The following is a 20,715-nucleotide window of genomic DNA, read 5'->3' as shown; positions in this document are numbered from 1 at the left end:
ATAAGACATATTTTTAGTTGTTTCACACTTTTTTATTCAGTATATAATTCAACATGTGTTAATTCATAGTTTTGATGCCTTCAGTGTGAAGCTACAATATTCATAGTCATGAAAATAAAGGAAACTCTTTGAATAATGTGTGTCCAAACTTTTGGTCTGTACTGCATTAACATAAAAAGATGTTTAAACAAACATTGTTTCCACAGTTTCAACAGCTACAGTAAATAGTTTGAGTGCATGGCTGGCATACTAGATTGCTATGCTGATTCAGCTTTCATTGAAAATTTTCTGCTTCTGCAAAGCAGCAGCAAGGCCTTCAAAAATACATCTTAACTCAAATTAATTATTCTTGACAAGAATTAGGATAACTGTTAGGGTGTTACCCAGTGAGGAATCTCCTTCTGTTAGCCTCTGCAGCATGGGGTTGAGAGTGCCGATGAACAGGTAGTGCCTGAGCTGCATCAACGAAAGCCAAAGCAGGTGGCACACAAAGAACCTGGACAGCAAACACTCACGGAAAGTCTTCTCTGAGGGGGAAAGACCGTTAATAAACCCAAAGAATGAGAAGGTGTGTCCAAACTTTTGGTGTGTACTGTATTTTAGATTATTTGATCATTCACGGGCTTTGTATAAATGCAGAAATACCAGGACCACATTGGTGTGTTTATAACAATTTTCAAGCACAGATTTTCAATTGGATTTATGTGTGGACTTAGTCTTGGACATTTTAATACATTTGATTTAAACCATGTAGTTCTTGCTGTGCATTTGCGGTTGTTGCCCTGCTTAAAGGCGATCCTCCATCCCAGTCTTGTGCAGTCCTGTATTTAGCTTTTTCCATTTTCAGATTAACTTTAATCAGAAAAGCATTCCCAAAGCATGATGCTGCCACCACCATGTTTCACCTTGGAGATGGTGTGTTCAGGGTGATTTGCAGTGTCAGTTTTCTGCCATGAAGAGTTTTCCATTTAGACTAAAAAGATTCATTTTTGTCCTATCTGACCAGAGCACCTTAGGACAGATTTGTGGACTGCACAACTAATAGTTGTTCTTTCAACAGATTATCTCATCTGAGCTGTGCATCTCTGCAGCTCCTCCAGAGTTACATTGGACCTTTTGGTTGCTTTGCTGATGAATACTCTCTTTTCACATTGTCTTGGGAATTTTGCAGTTGTGCCATACTCTGTCCATTTTCAGAGGATGGATTGAGCAGTGCTCTGTAAGAGGTTCTGTGGGAGTTGTTTCATAACTTCTCCACAACTTTCTCCCTGACTTGTCTGCTGTGTTCCTTAGTCTTCATTATGCTGGTTGTTCACTAATGTTCTCTTCAAATCAACAGAACAGCTGGATTTATCTTCAGAATAATTACAAACAGGAGGACTCTATTTAATTAGGTGATTTCTGAAAGCAATTTGTTACACTGGGTTTTATTTTGGCCTATCAAAAATGAAAACCATGTTCCTTTCACTTAATCATGTTGTACTCTATGGTGACCTATACCGCAACAAAATCCAAATAAATTGCAGAAACATCTGTGATTGCAATGTGACATAATGTGGAAAAAAGTTCAAGGAGTATGATTCCTTTAAGAAGGCACTCTATAGATGCTTCCGTGGACAGTTGTTCATCTCCTATATCTTTGTTTTAGGCCCCTAAGCCTTCACCCTGAAGCAGGTGAAGGTGCATGAAGGATAACGATGGATAAAGATAATATATGTGTTTTAACTGAGATCATAATTAGTGACTTTCAGGAAACAATATTAAGTTAGCCTATGAAATGGTTATCTGTCCAAGGTGTAGCCTGCCTCTTACTCACTGCATGCTGGAGCTAGCTTATATCAGCTCAAAGGCTGGAAACATTAATAATGGTTCTATCAAACAGAGACCAATTGTCATTTGTCACTCAGTATCATTTGAAGATCACCAATTAACTGGTTATACATTTTCTGGTGTATTGTATCTGTATAGATTTATGTTTTACAAAATGTATTGGGTTTCAGACTGTTTCCTTTCCCTAAGCAGTTGCCAGGCAACCGGTGAAGTGACTTGCCAAAAAACAGTCAAGTAGGCTCAATCCATTTCATTTTAATATTCAACAGCATGTTTTCTAAAGATGTTGCCAAAGGATTAAAACTCAACATTATTTGCCTCTATTCAGGCTTTGGCAACTGTCTCCGACAGGTGAGTCTCAGTGAATTGCAATATCATCATAAAGGCCATTTATTTCAGTAAACAATTAAAAATATTGTATTATATAGATTTATTGCACACAAACTGCTATATTTCAAGTTTTTTTCTTGATTTGTGGCTTCTAGCTAATAAAAACCCTAAAATGAAATTCTCTCAAAAATATATTTCATAGCACTATTAAAAAATGTTTTTTAATTCAGAGATGTAATTTTGTAGCCAGCAGCATTATGGGGAAGAGTACTCAGTTGGCAGCAGAAAGTCATTGACACCCTCCACAAGGACGGGAATGGTCAGAAAAGGTTATTGCAAAAAAAGCTGGGTTTTTGCAGTGTGCGGTATCCAAGCATACTAATGGAAAATTAAGCAGAAGGAAAAAGTGAGGTAAGTAAGTGCACAAGCAACTCCAGTAACCAAAGCCTTGAATGAGTTCAAAGTAAAGCTGATTCAAAAGTTTGGGGGAGATTCACAACGTAAGGACAGTGGCTGGAGTCAGTGCAGCATTCTGCTGCTATTTCTGAACAGGTTTTTCTTGCATTTGTTGACTGAAATTAAGAATGTGTTTTGAGGTGGAAAACTATTATTTGTTAATGTTTTTATTTAAAAAGGCAAAGGTGCAATAGATTATGAAAGGGAAGGAATGCAGTCCTCTTTGAACTTTCCAGATTGTGTTTTAATGTGTATGTTAGTGTCTCGACATTTGCAAGAACATGCATGACTATATGCATCATCAGGACACAAATCATGGTGAGAGAGGATCTGTTGAGGGGGTGTGCTGACTCCGGCACACATCGTCACATTTTGGTCCTGGTGTGTTCCCCATTCTGCCTCTATCCCTGATTCACATATAAATCCACCCACCAACCCCCAAACACATGCACATTCATACACCCTCCTCAGTAGCCTGAAATAGCTGCCTTCTGTAAGCGGTGGGAAAAGAGGCTGGGGTGCAAAGTGACCAGCGATTAAACCGGTGACCTTCTTCACTAACACTCCCAGTCACACATGAACTGCTAACAGATCTTGCTTGCAGACACACAGAAAAAAAACCACCCGCCACCTCTCATTTTATGAACGAGCAGTTCAGAGCAGGAAAAAAAAAAGGCCGTTTAGAGTAAAAATGCACACAGCGTGCAGGATTAAAACTTGGTTAATAAACTGCTCTGAGCTTAAACCACTGCCAGAGCTTTGTCTTTGAATGGACATAACTTTTGATATGTGCTTGTTTGTTAGCAGGTTTTTACATTACAGTCTTGCCATCATTTTTATCAAGAGCTGTAAAACTGGCACATAAGGAAAAGAAATATTCCAGATTACTTTCACTCTTATTTGGAGAATAGCATAGAAAATAATCATACTTACTATCCTATTAAATTTTCATTAGTGATATTCCTCAATTTGTTCATTTCTTTTCATGTTTTTATTTAATCATATTTTAATGTTTCTACTTTCTTTGTGAAGCACTTTGTGATTTTACTTGTAAAAACTTGTAAGAATGAACTAGATTGCTGATAACTAAATATAATAATAATATTATTATTATTACTATTATTATTTTATTATTATTATTATTGCTATTTCTTTTTTTAGGTTCCAGAGATGTTTTATTTTGCTGTGAAGTGGTACTATTGATACTATTGATCAAATCAATTAATTAAATAGTCCCAAAAGTAAATTGACAAGAGACAATTTTCAGCATAATTAAGAAAAACAAACAAATCATTGACTTGATAAATATAAAATAATATTCATCAATATAGCCTGTTATATATAAAAAAGGGTAAGGTGACATTTAAGGGAAATAACATCCTGTAATGTAAATGTTATATATTGTGTTTGTACATATCTGCATCTCCTTAACCTCAGCTCATATTGTGTATTTTAATTCCAGTGTCAAATCTTTTTTTTACTATTTTTAATGTTGGAAAGAAATATACGACTTTGACAAGAAAGACACTCACTGTCACTTTATGAATTCAGGTTTTTTTAATTAAACAACACACTTCAATTGCATCTTCCATTGAAAAATAAAAAAATCCAGCAACATCACAGTATAATTTATGATCAGTTTAGACACTAACTGACATGATTCAGATGAAACATGGGGGGCTGGTCACAAACATATGGCCTTGATTGACAGTACAGGGTTGATCCATTACTGTAACATTTTTTTTTACAGATAGAGACAGAAAGCTGCAGCTCCATCATGGAATAAACAGATATATGTTGTTGATTGTCATGCTCTGTTGGACCATGTTTTGCATACATGCTGGTGAAACCAGAAGAACCAGCGGATTTGTTGATCCAGAACCATTCATACATCAAATTCTTCTTTTTGTCTAAAATGTTCCGGTTAGAAACACATAAACAAGTTGTACAAACATAATCTAACAGACTAAAGATGAGAGCAATCCAGGAAACAACAAAAAAGCAAGTAAGCGTAAAGTGAATTGTGGGAAACTGTACAAGCAAACACATGTTATTAGGCTGCCTTCCATTCCAAATCTATGGACCTAATACAAACTGTTCTTACTAAAAGTACAAATCCTGTAAGGTCTATGTACAATATGGAATGAGTATATCTACAGTGATGTTGTGCTGTATTTACAGGTGCTTGTTTGCTGGTAAGATTTTGAACTTTTTCATCATTCCCATTACTTCTCAGCATCTGCATATTTCTCTAATTTCTGGTGGTGCCAAACTGACTGTGAATCCCCTCCTCTATGCAACTACTATGATATAAATTGTGATTAGATAATCATTGGATCATGTAGCCTACAAAGTTTGAACTGAGACATCACAAGTAGTATTTGAAGACTCCACCAGATCACTTGCACTTACGTAGCCCTTTCTGCTTCAGCTAATCTGACCTCTGCTCTGTGAAACAGCTCCTTGCTGCCTCGTTCATCTCCTGCATCACTGAATCATCCCTCCTGAATGTGTGGGAGGCAATTGAAGAGAATCAAGACGCAATTTCTTTACTGTTAACAAGAAAGAGCAGAAGGAAACTCTAGAGGAAAAAGAAGGTGTAAGTGGAGAAAACAGTTCAACTTAAAAGGAGATGAAGTAGGAGTGTTACTATGAAGAAGGAGAGGAGGTGGAGTGGGGATGGAGCGGTGGCTGGAGAGGAGGGTGAGGGGAATCCTTCACTGTCGTAGCTGGGAGCACAGTCCAGGTCGATGCAGCGAATAGAAGAGTCTTCGTTTCCATAGTTGGCCCAGTACTCTTCCAGATCCAGCTTGGGAAGAGCTGCCTCGTCCTCGGACAGTTCATACTTGATAGGCAAGGTTTCAGCGGGCTTCTTGGGAGGATACTGAGGCTTTACAGGGGAGATGGGTAAGGTCTTCACACTCTCTGAGCTCTTCTTGTATGAGGCCTTCGATGAAGATGCTGGCTTGTTCTTGGAGAACCACCAGCGGGTCTTGGTGCTGAAGGTGGTTGTTGTGCTCCCAGCGAGGGAGCCTGGATCAGGCAGTGGGCAGAGGGCAAAATCCATCTCTCGCAAGAATCGGAGGTCCTGGCCACGACGCTGAGATGGGGAGGTGCACACGACATCAGAGGATGAGATGCGGGCTTTGCGGAACCACTCCCAGAGGGGACGGGACTCACAGCCGCAGGACCAGGGGTTGCTGTTGAGGCGCAGAAACTGGATGCCCTGGGTATCCTTCATGGTCTGACCTGGCAGCTCGGCCAGAGAGTTGTTGAAAAGATAAAGGATTGTCAGACGACCCAGATCGCGGAACGCCCGACGGTGCACCTGTTTGATGCGGTTGTCATGGAGAAGGAGGCGGTCCAGGTTGACCAGGCCTCTGAAGACATTCTCAGAGAGGGCACGGATGCGATTCCCATGCAGGAAGAGATGGGTCAGGTTGACCAGATCTGAAAACAGGTCATCTTGCAGAAAATGGAGTTGATTTTCCTACAAAGAAATCACAAAATTATAGGATTTAGTGATGTGCAAAGGGAGGGGGGGGGGGGGGGGGGGGGGGGGTGTCAAAGCTGTTTGAAATAAAAACTCTTAAGTACCTTCAGGCTTTCAAACAGTACAATGTGTAGATATTATTCATAAAGAAGACTACATTTGACATTTATTTATTCAGCTGCTTTATTTTATTGCTGAGTTGTTTGTTTTTAATCTTTAAAAGTGGGTTGACACATGCTCTTTTTCATATATTCCTGGATTTATCCTCTGCCTTTGCTGAAACTGGATAGTATGTGTGATTAGACGAGGTTAGACCGCTGGTGCAAAGACAGAAACACATCTGATTGCTTCTGAGTTTACTGCAGGTGTACATGTGCTGCCTTGGTTTTCTGATTTTGTATTTGAATGAGTTGCTTAGACTGAATCTTTCCACGTGTGCAGTGTGGAAAGCGTCACTGTGTGTGTGGGGGTGTGCAGCCTGGATGCGGACTGATGTGTCAGTAAACTAATTCTGCAACGTGACTGCGTCCTGCTGAAAGCATTGAGCATGCATGTTAATTCTTGAACACCTCCAAACATCTTGTTTAGGTTTGTGTGTGTGTGTTTGGATGCTGCAATTACCTGCAGGTAGAGAAATTGAAGGCTATACAGCTTGTGGAAGATATCATGGGGGAGAGTGGCCAGCTTGCAGCGATGCATGTGCAGGCTCTGCAACTTCTCCAGCCCCCTGAATGCTCCACCTTCCAGGTGCCGCAGCGAGGGGTTGTCACCCAGATCCAGCTCCTCCAGTATCCTCAGGTTACTGAAGGCGCCGGCCTCAATCCATGTAATGTTGTTTCCATACAGCCAAAGCACCTGCACAGGGATTTAATGGGGGATGTTTTAGAAAAGAAATGATTGGATTACAGAGGAAACATTTTCCAGAAATAGAGAGCTCACCTGTGTCTCGAAGCCAAAGGAGTCTGCGCGAAGCTCTGTGATGCGGTTGTTCTGTAGAAAGACTCGTTGGGAGTCGTAGGGTACTCCAGCTGGAACCATGGTCAGGTTCTGGGACTGGCAGCTGACCGTCATGGGCGTAGGGTAACACACACACAGCCTGGGACATGCAGAAACCCCGCCTGGCTTCACCACCACCAGCCACAGAATCAACCAAAGGGACAGTCCACCTGAACGTACAGAGAAGAAGAAAAAGCTCTTTACTAAGGCGAAAAGTACCATATTTTACAGTAGACTGGAGGGATACTTCTGTTGTTGTAGGTCATGGTTTGGGAACCCGGGCCCTGTTTATTTATGAATGAGTGACAGATAAAGACACAAGAAGATGATTCCAGCTTCTGGCAACGACTTTCTGCCCATCAAACCTGTTGTTGTAATTCCTTTTAACATTGCTGTTCCTTCACCCATGTCATTTTGATACTCCTCAAGGCTACATACATAATTCAGACAAAAATAATTCACCTATTCATTTCCAGAAGATCGCTTTACACAAGTATCAGTGACTTGTTTGCGTAACTCTGGCTTTAGGTAAATTTAAGTTGCAAACTCGGCACTATTCAATTAAGACTCAAAGGACTGAAAATGTTATCTTCAGCGGTAAATCAACACAGATTTCCAGATCTCATGTTATTTTAACCAAACGGTTGTTTCCACTGGGAGGAGTGCCAGTGGAGAGGGCACACAGGGTACAACCAGTGGGATCAATTTCAGTTTTAATTAATAATTTAGAAGCCATCTGACAGCGCTTGGATGACGCCTTACAGAAGAAGTCAACGTGGGAAAAGTACATGCATTAAATTTTAACGTTGTTCCATTCACCTGCTCCATGCAAGATTTTCCACCGTCTAACCCTGTGACCTTTTAACATGTTTCGTTGGTTATTTGAACTGGAGGCTGTGGAGACAAATACAGTCTCGTTTCTGTAGAGTTTTAGAGTGTTTACGGCATGGCGATATGAGATGAGCAGTAAAGCCCACAAAGTTGCCCACTTAATTCATGCTTACAGGAACACAGCAAGATAGTTTTATGAGGGGGTGGCCAGATGGGTGCCACACCAAACCAAACGCCAGAAAAGAATTTCTAAAGTATTATTTAGGTATTTATATATTGGTGAACAAGAAATTTGGATCCAATTCCAAAAAAAAAAAAACAACCAACTTTTTGATCATTAGGACTTTTTTAACCAGCCTAAGCTCATGTGTTCAAGTATATGAAATTTGGCTGATTTGATGTTTTAAACAAGCTTGTTTTAGTCGGTGCAAGATTTTGTGCACAAGATTTTAAAATAATTCCACTCTCAATAAAAAGCTTGTCCGTTTCCAATCTTAAATGTTTGCATAATAAATTGTATAGATGCAGAGAATAACTTTGCAACAGAAACAAACAGAAGCTTCAAAGCGGTTTTTTATATGAATCAAAACAATATTATTTACTTATATATACTTTAAAAGTACAAAAGTTGCCTATTATGTCTTAGAAATGCGTATCGAACAATTTATAAGCTAAAAATGTCGTGTTAATTCATGAGTTCATAAACATTTAAAACTAAACTAAAGAGTCTGCGCGTAAAAGCGCAAGAAATTCCTGAGCTCCCAAAAAATCCATGTTAATAGTTTAGTTGTTTAAATATTCAACCATCTACTTTAAACTCAAAAAAGTACCCAGCGTACAAACAAGACAACATTACATGCATATATTTTCAAAATTCAAGAACCTCCTGCAGGATGAAGATGGTGCGCAACTTACTCTTGAAGTTGTGAGCGCTGGAGCTCCTCACGGTCCTACGGGTCTCCATCTCGAACCAAAGCCCAAAGCGAGTTAGCCTGCGCAGCGTGGAAGTGCCTGCTTGCTGCTATCTCTGCTGCGGTTCAGCTCTGGTGACCGAGTTACTGCGGCTTCAGGCAGTGACGTGCAGGATTCTCGAGAAGCCTTTTATATCCGCGGCCGGCCGTGGGCAGCGAAGGATCCTCTCGACGTCAGCCAGGAGGGAGGGGTGGGAGCCGACGGAGGAAGCGCCTCGAAAGGCAGTGGAAAGCAGGGACTTGGCTCTCTCCAAATATTGATAACAGCCTGCTGGAGAGATGATCTCTTTTTACTTACAAGTGTGGGGATGACTATTAAAGCACAAGAATGGCCTAACATCCAAAATGCATACATTTGATTAAGAATTTGTGAAAATGTATTAAATTAGGCTATTATATAAAGGCAAGAATCACAGACTACTTGATACAGTCATCTTTTTCCCTTAAGACAAAGCACAGTGTGGGAGGATTGGTTGACTTCTGGAAGCTGTAGGTGGGATGGAGGCAGTTCTGGCACAAAACAAGCTTACTGGTTCCTGGAAGAAAGCCAAAGAATTTACTGTAAACCTACAACTAATCAACAGTGCTGTGGTTTCACCTGTGGCACATCATGCAGGGGTGAGAATAGGAGGTTGAACAACTCATTTGGCATTAAAATCAAAACCTTATTACCCTACTTCAGTGTAGGCTAGTTTGAAGAGATGCCGAAAGCCACCTACAGCTCACAACAACAGATGAACATGAAAGGAAAACCCAGTGGTGGAGCAAAATGACCCAAACCAACATATGGATGGGTTACATTGTGTGTGTGGCAGAGGGGTGACATAACACTGACAAATCTTTGTGGTACAGTACATCCTGCCCATCAAGTTAATCATCAAAACAAACCATTCATTTTAATTATCTACAGTATTTATCAAAGTCATATGAAGTGCATCTTTATGCTTTGTTTAATGGCAGGTTCCTTTTTGTTAGTGAAACTGATGCTTACAGGCTTAAATATATACAGACATTTGGACAAATGTGCTTTAGAAAGATCCACTTCAACAACACATTTTTATAGCCATCAAAAAGCAGCAGATATAAGTCTGACTGGTTTTTTGAACACTCTTCTCAGTAGGATTTATAGAGTTACCACTATGTGCCTACCGATGTCCTGTTGCCGCTTTGGTCCTTCAACTCAATAAACCATGACAGTATGTGCCTTTCAGCATTAATAGTGCCTTCAGAGATGTGCAAGTTACCCATGCCATGATCACTAACACCCCCATACCATCACAGATGCTGGCTTTTAAACTTTGTGCTGCTAACAATCAGGAAAGTCCTTTTCTGCTTTGACTTGGAAGACACGACGTCCATAATTTCCAAAATCAATTTGAAACGTGGGCTTGGCAGACCACAGCATACTTTTGCACTTAGCGTCAGTCCATCTCAGATGAACTTGGGACCAGAGAAGCTGGTGGCTTTTCTGGGTGTTGTCGATATATGACTTTTGCTTTACGTGGTAGAGTTTTAAGTTGCACTTGTAGACGTAGCGATGAACTGTATTAACTGACAATGGTTTTCGGAAGTGTTCCTGAGCCCAGGTGGTGATATCCATTACAGAATCATGTTGGTTTTAAATGCATTGCCCCCCGAGAGATCGAAGGTCACGGGCATTTAAAGTTGGTGTCATATAAAGTGGGTTTTTGATGGACCAATATGCAGGGAAGAACTCCTGGAGCTCAAGGTTTGAAGGTCAGATGAGTCTTTATTTTCCATGGCAGGACACAGACAGGGTGGCAAACACGCAGCAGGAAACCCACATACACATAATCTCACATATGGAACCAGCGGGGAACAAAGGAAACAAACGGGCTTAAATACAAAAACTGAACAGCAGGGGAAACCAATGACAAACGTGACAAGACAATCAGGGGAAAACACAGAACAGGTGTGGGGTTGGGGTGCAGAGAGACAGAAAACACAGGACTAGACCAGGTAATATAACAAAAGCACAAGCAGGTATGACAGTTAGTTTTCGGCCATGTCGCTTATATGCAGAGATTTCTCCAGATTCTCTGAATCTTTTGATCATTTTAAGGACTGTAGAAGATGAAATCCCTAAGTTCATTGAAATTGTACATTGAGAAATGTTCTTAAACTGTTGGACTATGTGCTCACAAGTGAGCAGTATTTGTTCACAAAGTGGTAAACTTCACCCTATCCTTGTTTGTATTCGACTGAGCCTTTCAGGGATGCTCCTTTAATACCTAATCATGACACTCACCTGTTTCCAATTAACCTGTTACCTGTGAAATGTTCCAAACTGGTGTTTTTTGAGCATTCCTTTCCCAGTCTTTTGTTGCTCCTGTTTTAGATTTGTTGGAATGTGTTGCAAGCATCAAATTCAAATGAGCAAATCTTTGCACTAAAACAATAAAGTTTAGCAGTTTGAACATGTAACTACATGTCTTTGTAGTGCATTTAATAGGCTAAACTGGATTTGCAAATTATTGTATTCTGTTTTTATTTACAAATCCATCTGGTTTTACAACCCCAATTCTAAATTCATTGGAACTGTGGTTGTAAAACAGGAAGCACTTTGTATATGGATGATGAGTTTGTTATGGCACTGTCAGGAAATCTCTCACTGTAATCACAGAATGAATCGTTTTTGTGGCAAAAAAGAGGAGACCTTATTAGCGGAGTGGAGTTAAGTGAAGGAACAACCAAAAAGAGGAAACAGCACAGTTCACACATTGACAGCTACCACAGCAAACTTGAACAGGGAGTAAACATCAAGTCAACTGCAGCTTTTGTTTGTGAGCATAATGTTAATCAGGTAAAAAATTACTCTTCTACAGTGATTTTTTTGTGTTCTCTGTCAATACAAAATGTCTGTTAATGTCCACAAATTCCATTCTATGATAAGCCCTGATAATTAGTTTCAGGTGCACAGCTTCTTTCTCAGTGTTTGATCCAAATGAATGAGAGTGTCTGACAGTCAGATTTTATTTCAGTATTTTATCTTTCCTTCCATTCTACACTTGTATCATTGGCTTGAAGTGACTCTACTGTGTGACTAAAACTCAAGGTTTTCTGGAGACACAGTTGTTGAGAGGAACATGCATCTCAGTAATAATGCTGGTCAGAACAGGAGCAGAAATTACATCCACCCGAATACGAATGGAATTTAGAGTTTACATTTATGGTCACTAGCAGCCATTCACCATGGTGATGACTTACAGGGAGGTATCACAACAGAAAGCTTTTAAATTCCTCCATCGGTTGCACGTTTGTTAAGTCTTCAAACTACTGTTCTCAGAAAACAATTCTCCTTACATCGTCTTTCTTACCTCTTTCATGAATCACAGTATAAATCTTCAGTTTATGAGCTCAGATTTAAGCAAGAGTCTTTGCTATCACTATTTTTGCCTTGGGTGGACATTTTGTAATGCATTGAAGCCTCAGTTCACCATTTCATCGCTTTTCTGAAACTTTCAGCTGTGCTCAGATTTTTTCTTTCACAAACATTTACTTATTTCTGGATTTCCATCTTGAAAATGAATGTAATCATTGTGAGGTACAATCCATAACCCAATTGAAAATTGTAATTTGTGAAAATTATGATAAATGGCCTTTTAGCTTCTGAAATGGTTCCTACCTTAACTATATTGAAATTTATGGATAATATTTGAAACCAGGTCTGTGACAAGAAACCAACCAATTTGAATGAGCTGCAGCATTTTTGATAAGAAAACTAAACAACTAGCCAGAATTATGACAGGAACTTGATGATGCAGCGTGTGCACCATTTCATTTACAGAACATGGCTACTACTTTGAAGATTTATTATGTATGTCAGTCATTTTCTATACTGCTTCCTACATAGTGGGTTGCGGGGCAGCTGGTTTCTCCAGCAGTCTATGGGCAGAACCAAATCCTGGACAGGTTGCCAGTCCATCGCAGGGCAACACACAAACAACCATGCACACACTCATTTACACACCTAAGAGCAATTAAGAGAGACCAGTTAACTTAACAGGCATGTCTTTGGGCTGTGGGAGGAAGCCAGAGTACCCGGTGAGAACCCACGCATGCACAGTGAGAACATGCAAATTCCATGAAGAAAGACCCCCAGCCAGGAGTTGAACCCAGGACTTTCTTGGTGCAAGGCAACAGTGCTACCTACTGCACCACTGTGCAGCCTTGTGTATAATGTATTAGGTTTTTATTTATTTATTGTGAAACAAATTGTGAAAAAGTAAAACATTTCACTGTGCATAACTGTTCACCCCCCTCCCTTAATTTAGTGTACTTTGTAGAGCCACTTTTTGCGGCAATTACAGCTGTAAGTTACTAAGTCTGTATGAGCTTGCTACTTCTTGGCACTGGGATTTTTACCCATTTGTCACGGCAAAACTGCTTCAACTCCTTTATGTTGACTGGTTTTTGCTCGTGAATCTTCAAGTCTAACCAAAGATTCTCAAATGGATTGAGTTCTGGGTGTTGACAAGGCCATTCCAACAAATTTAAATGTATCCCCTTAAACTGCTCAAGAGTTACTTTAGCAGTATGCTTTGGGTAATTGTTCTGCTGGAGGGTGAACCTCTGTTTCAGTCTCAAATCACAGGCAGACGGACATAAATTTAGCTCAAGAAAATTCCTGTACTTAGCACCATTAGTCTTTCCCCCAACTTGGAACTGTTTCCTAGTCCCTCCTGCTGAAAAACATTCCCACAGCATGATGCTGCTTCCCCCATGTTCCACTGTGGGGATGGTGTTCTTGGGGTTTGCACTAGAAATAATGTCGTTCTTGGTGGCTGAAAAGTGACATTTTAGGCTCATCTGAACCATCCTTTATACATTTGGGGTATTGTCCACATGCCTTTTGACAAACTCAAAACATGCCTTCTTATTTTTAACACTAAGCAATGGTTTTTTCTGGCCACTCTTTCATAAAGTCCAGCTCTATGGAGTGTTTGGCTTATTGTGGTCCTATAGACAGATATGCCAGTCTCTGCTGTGGAACTTTGCAGCTACTTCAGGGTTACCTTTGGTCTCTCTGCTGCCTCTCTGATTAATGCCCTCTTTGCCTGGTCTGTGAGTTTTGGTGGGCTGCCCTCTTTTGGCAGGTTTGTTGTGGTACCATGTGCTTTCCATTTGAAGATGATGGATTTGATGGTGCTACGGGGGAACATCAAAGATTTGGATATTTATTTATTTACCCTATGAGTGACTTTAGGTCATGGTGTGATGCCTCTTACTTAGGGGTGTTGCAGCCTGTGTCAGGGCAAAGAGGTTGGGCTGGGTTTCACTCACGTGTGAGTCCTCCCTAAATGTCATGGCCAGGTGCTCCATGAGTCACATCATCTGCTCCCAACTCACCAAAACCTGCTCCATGGAAGGTCATCTGCAACTCCAAGTTGAGCATGCAGCGCGGGGAGTAATTAACTGTGAGCTTGGAATCGGACCACTTGTTGGCTGCAGTGTTGTTAGAGGGGGAGGTGGACAACTCACCAAGCAGCCGGCCTCCGCAGGGGGCTGTGGAGCTGATAAGGTCGCTGGTGTGTGTGTGTGTGCGTGCACAAATGATTTATTCAGTGGCCCTGGAGTAACAAGGCTAGGCAGCTGGCTCATCAACGTATCTCCATCTTCAATAATGCTGAGAGTAAGTGAATGTAAGAGGTTCTTGGTGCTTCTACTTAATTATTCCTCGAAAATCTGAAAGGTCATTTTGAAAGCATTCCTCTGACTTGTGCATCTTTCTGGTACCACACCTTGTATTGTTATTGAGTGCAATGGGAAGAGAATAACTATGTGTATGTGCATGCACCTAACACAATCACAAACACACATGCAGATCCCGCTACCAGATCACCTCCCATGCATCCTCTCACTTGCCTCCTGTGACCAAGTGAATCACGAGGACTCTGGCATTTAAACTGGTGTAAACACAGCATGCTCATGGACTCTGTCCCTGATCCTAAATTAACATGTAACTGACTCTGTCAACCACCCATCAACCTACATACACACACACAGACACACCCAAACACAAAAACGCACAAACATACAGAGTGTCCTGAAGACACTGTGTGAACAGAACTTGTTTCTGCCCACTGGTTGCAAGGTCAAGAAGAAAACTCCAAAAAATTTAATCATTGGGGGAATTTTCCTCTGGGGAATTTCTAAGTGATCCTCGGTTATACAAACACATGGTTAAGATGTATTTTCAAATAAATTACACATCCTTTTTTTGTTTGGTGTGAGAAGCTGATACAAATGTATGAATCATTAAAAATGTAGGCGCCATTTGGGACAGTAAAGGTCTGACAAGACAATGAATCATTTGATATTAAGTGTCAGAGGAAAAGCCGATATGTATAAAGTTCATATTTGCAACCAATTTAAATATACGCCTACTTTGATCTTTGAAGACCTACGAACTACATGTTTGTTACACAAAAGTGAAAAATGATGCATCACAATATGTTGAAGAGGTTAAGAAATCTTAACCTAAACCGTGAACCTCCACAAGATGCAACGTGACTGAGGGAATATGTGGGCAATATGCCTATGAGATTAATTATTGCAGAACATTATTGCCAGCAGAGTTAAAGTTATGATAAAAAGAAAGATCTGGGGTCTCATTTATGCAAAAAACAGGGCCTGGAACAGGTTGTGATCTTTTAAAAACAAACTTGAAAGGAGAATGTAAACTATGACCCATATGTACACTTGTTTTGGAGACAGGAGAAACTGGCGGCGCAGATGGTGAGGTGGATCATGATTCCTCTCAGACATTCTTTTTTACTCCATATCAAACTTTAAGCAAAGATCGTCTTTATCATAAGCATTCAGAACCGCAGTGAGATTTATGTTTGCGCTGTTGAGTCATAACTAAGGACCTTTTACATAAGTAAAAACGGTCTATAAACCAACTTAAATCTTAATGTCCGCACAACATTTCATCAAAGTTTTCTCACCACCACATTCCTCTACCTCTGATGAACACCAGGGTGATGTTTACCACAGATTAATTGTGACAAGGTGTGAGGCAATAAGACTGATTGCTGTCAATATTTAAATACCGTGGTGACACTCATGCATAATGCTGTCAATGGATGCATTGGCACTGCAGGAAGATATTGCAAATGGGAGTACCAATTGCAAATTAGTACCAATTGAGCATCGTGTCAACGCCACAGCCTACCTGAGTATTGTTGCTGACCATGTCCATCCCTTTATGACCACAGTGTACCCATCTTCTGATGGTTACTTCCAGCAGGATAACGCGCCATGTCATAAAGCACGAATCATCTCAGACTGGTTTCTTGAACATGACAGTGAGTTCACTGGACTCAAATGACCTCCACAGTCACCAGATCTCAATCCAGTAGAGCACCTTTGGGATGTAGTGGAACGGGAGATTCGCATCATGGATGTGCAGCTGACAAATCTGTAGCATCTGTGTGATGCTATCATGTCAATATGGACCAAACTCTCTGAGGAATGTTTCCAGTACCTTGTTGAATCTATGTCACGAAGGATTAAGGCAGTTCTGAAGGCAAAAGGGGGTCCAGCTCGGTACTAGCAAGGTGTACCTAATCAAGTGGCTGGTGAGTGTAGATCCTACGCAATATTTTATAAATGAGACCCCTGGTCTTTGCTAGGTCCTGATATCGGCACAAATTATGCAATGTTATTAATTATTCAGCAAAGTTGAAGCCAAAATGGAAAGGTTTATGAAAAACTAAGTACAAAACCCTCAAAAATAGCAAAATGTTACAATCTATATTGGTTGTGCTTTTCTTTGGACATGGATGCTAAGTTTGTTTGAATCTGAATTGTCAGTTTAGATTTAAAATCACTGCATGATTCCTTTAATTAGCCTTAATAGTTAATATACATAAATTAAACCAAGTTCTAATAATGGTTCAAGCATGAATAATGCTGTTTGAGTGAATTTTATGATGCCATGTTATAAAAACATTCTATCACCAACTATTACTATTAACGCAAACTGGGAAACTATGGAAAAATAGACATAGAAGAAAAACATAGGGGAAACAGAAAGCTTAACTTTTTCATTCTTTAATATTGTTAACAAGGGATTTGTGTGGAACCACAAATGCAAATATTGTGAATTAACCTATCAAAGGCTTACCAAACAATAGCATAAGAAACCTTCCAAAATTATTTAAAGGCATATTAATAAGTACACTTTAAACTTAAAACATCTTGTTCTTGGTAATCCTACCCTACCTAACAGGAATATTTAGTCTGCTTTAATATCATACAGCGAGAAATAACAGTTATGTGTCTGTTTATACATTGTATAATAATACATTTTTTGTACAGGCTCAGTCCTGTTCAACAAAAATAGGTTATTTTAGTAGCCAACATGTAATAGACACGGCACAAACTGAACTGGACAAGAATATAATAAAAAAATATATGTGTAAGTATAAATGCTATAAAATTTCAGTCAGAAATGAATGCATCAATCTTTCAAATAAAAACAGAGATCATGACTTGATTACTATGATTATTAAAGATTCTGTTTCTCTTTTTTTTTTAAGACAACATATCCAGTGTTGACAGAAATGTTGCTTTTCTCACTTCGGTTTTGATGCCAGGGACAAAACTACATAATCTCTTCCTCTTCTTTTTAAAAATGAACTGAAGACATTAGTTGTTGAAATAGATCTTAATGCAACATGTTTTCCATCCATGTTTTATATGTAGTTCCCACTTTTTCAGCAGTTCAGTGAGTCACAACTTACAGCCACTGACAGGTAACTTTAGCTCTCTAATTTTAGTAAAGAAGCATTTATTTTGCATATTTAAATATGGAATTGTTAGTTTCTTTAGAATTTGATGGCTTTCTGAAAAATATCTCTATAATAACTCAAGCCAAAGGCATTAATATCCTTCCCATAATCATTCTGGATGCTGCCCTTTCAGCTTCATCCCTTTAGTCTCCAAGCATTTGTTCTCCATGACCTGCTCAAAGAAATGTAGTTTCTCTCGTCAGTCAGAGATTGAGTCGATGCTATAACAGCATTTATTCAGTTTTCCTGCTCTTCTCTGCTCCTACTCTTGTCTCATCTGTAACTCACTTCCCTCCACCTCCTCAGCCTCTTCCTGACTTTCTACATTATTCTCCTTCTAATTTATTGTTCATCAGTTTAAGCTTGCTAGCTGTGCCAAGGTTTTTATTCCAATAGTCACCCACTACTTGAATGTGTGTCCCCAAAATGGACATGTGAATCTGAAAATCTGAAATTTTAATTGGGCATGAAAAGATATAGGCAGCTGTTTGACCATCTGATGATGATTATCTTTTGCTAGTGTGTTCCTATCAATGAAAGAGACAGACTTGAAATAGCAGGATGAGCAGAAGGGGTGCATTAGTAAGGGCTGCATTTAGTTTAGATGAAGTTCTGCATTTTTGCAACACAGCTTTTTTGTTTTAGACCTTTTAATTTACAATGTCAGCTGTGAAATACAATAGCAGTTATTGGCCCTAAATCCTAACTCTATCTGCCAGTGTTGGGTACTGTTTGATCCAAAGCCTTCTTTACCCCAAGCTTTGGGAAAACAATCGTGTTGTGATATTTATACTTTCTGATCACTTTAGACTGCAGTGCTGTCCATCCATCCATCCATCCATCCATCCATCCATCCATCCATCCATCCATCCATCCATCCATCCATCCATCCATCCATCCATCCATCCATCCATCCATCCATCCATCCATCTATCCATCCATCCATCCATCCAAGTCTGTAATGAAAATACTACAAGGAAACACAGGAAACCAGAAACCACAACATTATTTAAATCATAGTAAACAATAATCAAATCAACAAAAGTAAAATTTAGAACTCAACCTACTATAAGACCTCATCATGACAAACTTTCAGAAACCTCAGGTCACATTTTGACATAAGAGAATATTGTTGGGTTCATCTATAATATTCTGCAAACCCGTTATACCTCAAAATATGAAGAAGACACACTGAAAGTGTCTTTCAAAAAAGCTGCCCCAAAAATAAATTTTTCCACGGCAGTGTTTAATTAAATCCAGACCAATTGTTGGAAATCAAATCTAACTTTTTGAGTTGTGTGAATATAAATGCCTATATGTTAATGATGTTTTTAGATGTAGCTTAGATGTTGCAGCTCAGAGCTGTGCATCGTTATGCCCTCTGCTGCTGCTACTGAGACATTCAGTCCCTTTCAGAGAGGATTTGTTTTCCTATTGGCAGCAAGGAGCAGACATTTATTTGCCTGCTGCAACAATCAAAAGGAACAGACAGTTTAACTGAGCCTTTAAAATCTGTCACAAAGATTTAGTGCAGCAACAAGTCACCTCATTAACAGATTGGGATATTTTTAATCTCCTGCTGTTTTCATCCTTGTTTTGGACATGGAGTCTTACAGGTTTTTATTTTTAAATGGGCAAGAGGCTGAAGCTGAAATTATCGATGACGCAGATGCAACACATGGGTGCGCACACACACAAACACACACAAACTTGGCGTGAGAGAGTTTGTGGGGATTCATAAACTCTTTTTTCGGGTTGTGATGATGCACAACAGGTGTTGTGGGGGAGTTTCCCTTCTATTTACAAAAGCCAGACATTTTCTCCACGACCATCCTGCCCAGTGACAAACCTCCCAACACCTCCCAGAAAAAAAAATCTGTTTTGATTGGATCACAGACGTCATGCTGATTTAAAAACTGCTACAATCCTGCAGATTTTAATCTCATTCATGAAATTTCCTCAATTAAGAATTTAATTGATTCATCACTTCACAGTGAAAATATGAGCTAGTCTTTTTTTTTCTTGGTGCTAGTGATGAACTATTTCGTGCAAGTTCTGTCTTTAGTGAAAATGTATCTAAGCTGGCCATAGAAATTTAAAGCCTCTATGGTTCAGCTGTGCAGCCTTTTTCGGCTCTTCCTCAGCAGAAACTGTCAGGAAATATAACTGACAGCTTACAAACTTGTCTTCCTAACCAGAAACACATGAGGCTGTTCATCATCTTTAGCACAGCTCCCTCTGGAGACACAAAAGACAAGGTGACACTTTTCACATTAACTTGAAGGGTTGAAGACAGCCATGTAATTGTTTTCACATTTATTTTGAATTTTAAGTTTGTGATTAAAATGATATTGCATTTGCAGGAACATAAAAAAAGTTTTCATCTTTTTCTGCAAGGTCACTTAACCCGTTTCACACTGTAGAGCTAAACCATTTTTATCACAGTTGGGTCTCTGATTTTATGTAACTTTTCAGGGTCTTTGACATTGTACCAACGAGTTAAAACAGAGACCTGAGGCTATTTGTGTTATTGCGTTATTTTAAGTGGTTCATTAAGAGAGTTTGCATTCTTCAGTCAACAATAATCTAATACAGAGAATTGTCAAAAGGTGGAGAGTAAAAGAAGGAAAAAAGCAGAGAGCAATAAATAGGACAAAATGTTTTTGTGTTCTTCCAAGCTATTATTATTATTATTGTACTATTACAGTTGTTATTATTATTATTGTTATTATTATTTAAACTATTATTATTATTATTATTGTTATTATTATTATTATTATTCCTAGTGCTACTATGAATGATCCACTCAACATCTTGTTTTTTTTTATTACTTATTTCTAATGAACATATTTTTATCTTTGAAGTTTTTCCAGACAACAAATGTCTTATTTTACAAATGTAGTTAATGCCAATATATTGATATAAAATATGCATTAATGCACTCTATATCAACACAGATTTATTGTTTGTTTATATTGTTGTGTATTAA

The 20,715-nt window shown here is 39.3% G+C and overlaps 1 protein-coding gene and 1 long non-coding RNA gene across 2 annotated transcripts in view; one reads left to right on the top strand and one right to left on the bottom strand.

Annotated features, from left to right (window-relative positions):
* The first annotated feature begins 2,054 nt into the window (after positions 1 to 2,054).
* Positions 2,055 to 20,715, top strand: part of LOC124859912 — a 30,436-nt gene continuing 11,775 nt past the window's right edge. Inside the window, exon 1 of the long non-coding RNA XR_007036222.1 lies at positions 2,055 to 2,181. This is a non-coding gene — a long non-coding RNA (uncharacterized LOC124859912). The remainder of the gene's footprint in view (positions 2,182 to 20,715) is intronic.
* On the bottom strand, positions 4,151 to 9,002 carry rtn4rl2b (reticulon 4 receptor-like 2b). Its single transcript, XM_047352805.1, has 4 exons — positions 8,852 to 9,002; positions 7,049 to 7,275; positions 6,731 to 6,964; positions 4,151 to 6,106 (listed from the first exon to the last, which is right to left on the bottom strand). Exons 1-4 carry the CDS (start codon positions 8,898 to 8,900, stop codon positions 5,234 to 5,236), a joined length of 1,383 nt encoding a protein of 460 aa, XP_047208761.1. The 5' UTR covers positions 8,901 to 9,002; the 3' UTR covers positions 4,151 to 5,233.

Source organism: Girardinichthys multiradiatus, chromosome 23 (genome assembly GCF_021462225.1).
Source record: "Girardinichthys multiradiatus isolate DD_20200921_A chromosome 23, DD_fGirMul_XY1, whole genome shotgun sequence".
NCBI lineage: Eukaryota > Metazoa > Chordata > Actinopteri > Cyprinodontiformes > Goodeidae > Girardinichthys > Girardinichthys multiradiatus.
This window is presented reverse-complemented; position numbering and strand designations above follow the sequence as displayed.

Excerpts from the sequence above, each read along its gene's own strand:
- rtn4rl2b (XM_047352805.1), bottom strand. The coding sequence starts at position 8,900 with ATGGAGACCCGTAGGACCGTGAGGAGCTCCAGCGCTCACAACTTCAAG. Across the intron at positions 6,965-7,048 it reads CCTTTGGCTTCGAGACACAG|GTGCTTTGGCTGTATGGAAA; the intron begins GTGAGCTCTCTA and ends ATCCCTGTGCAG. Across the intron at positions 6,107-6,730 it reads TTCAATTTCTCTACCTGCAG|GAAAATCAACTCCATTTTCT; the intron begins GTAATTGCAGCA and ends ATTTCTTTGTAG.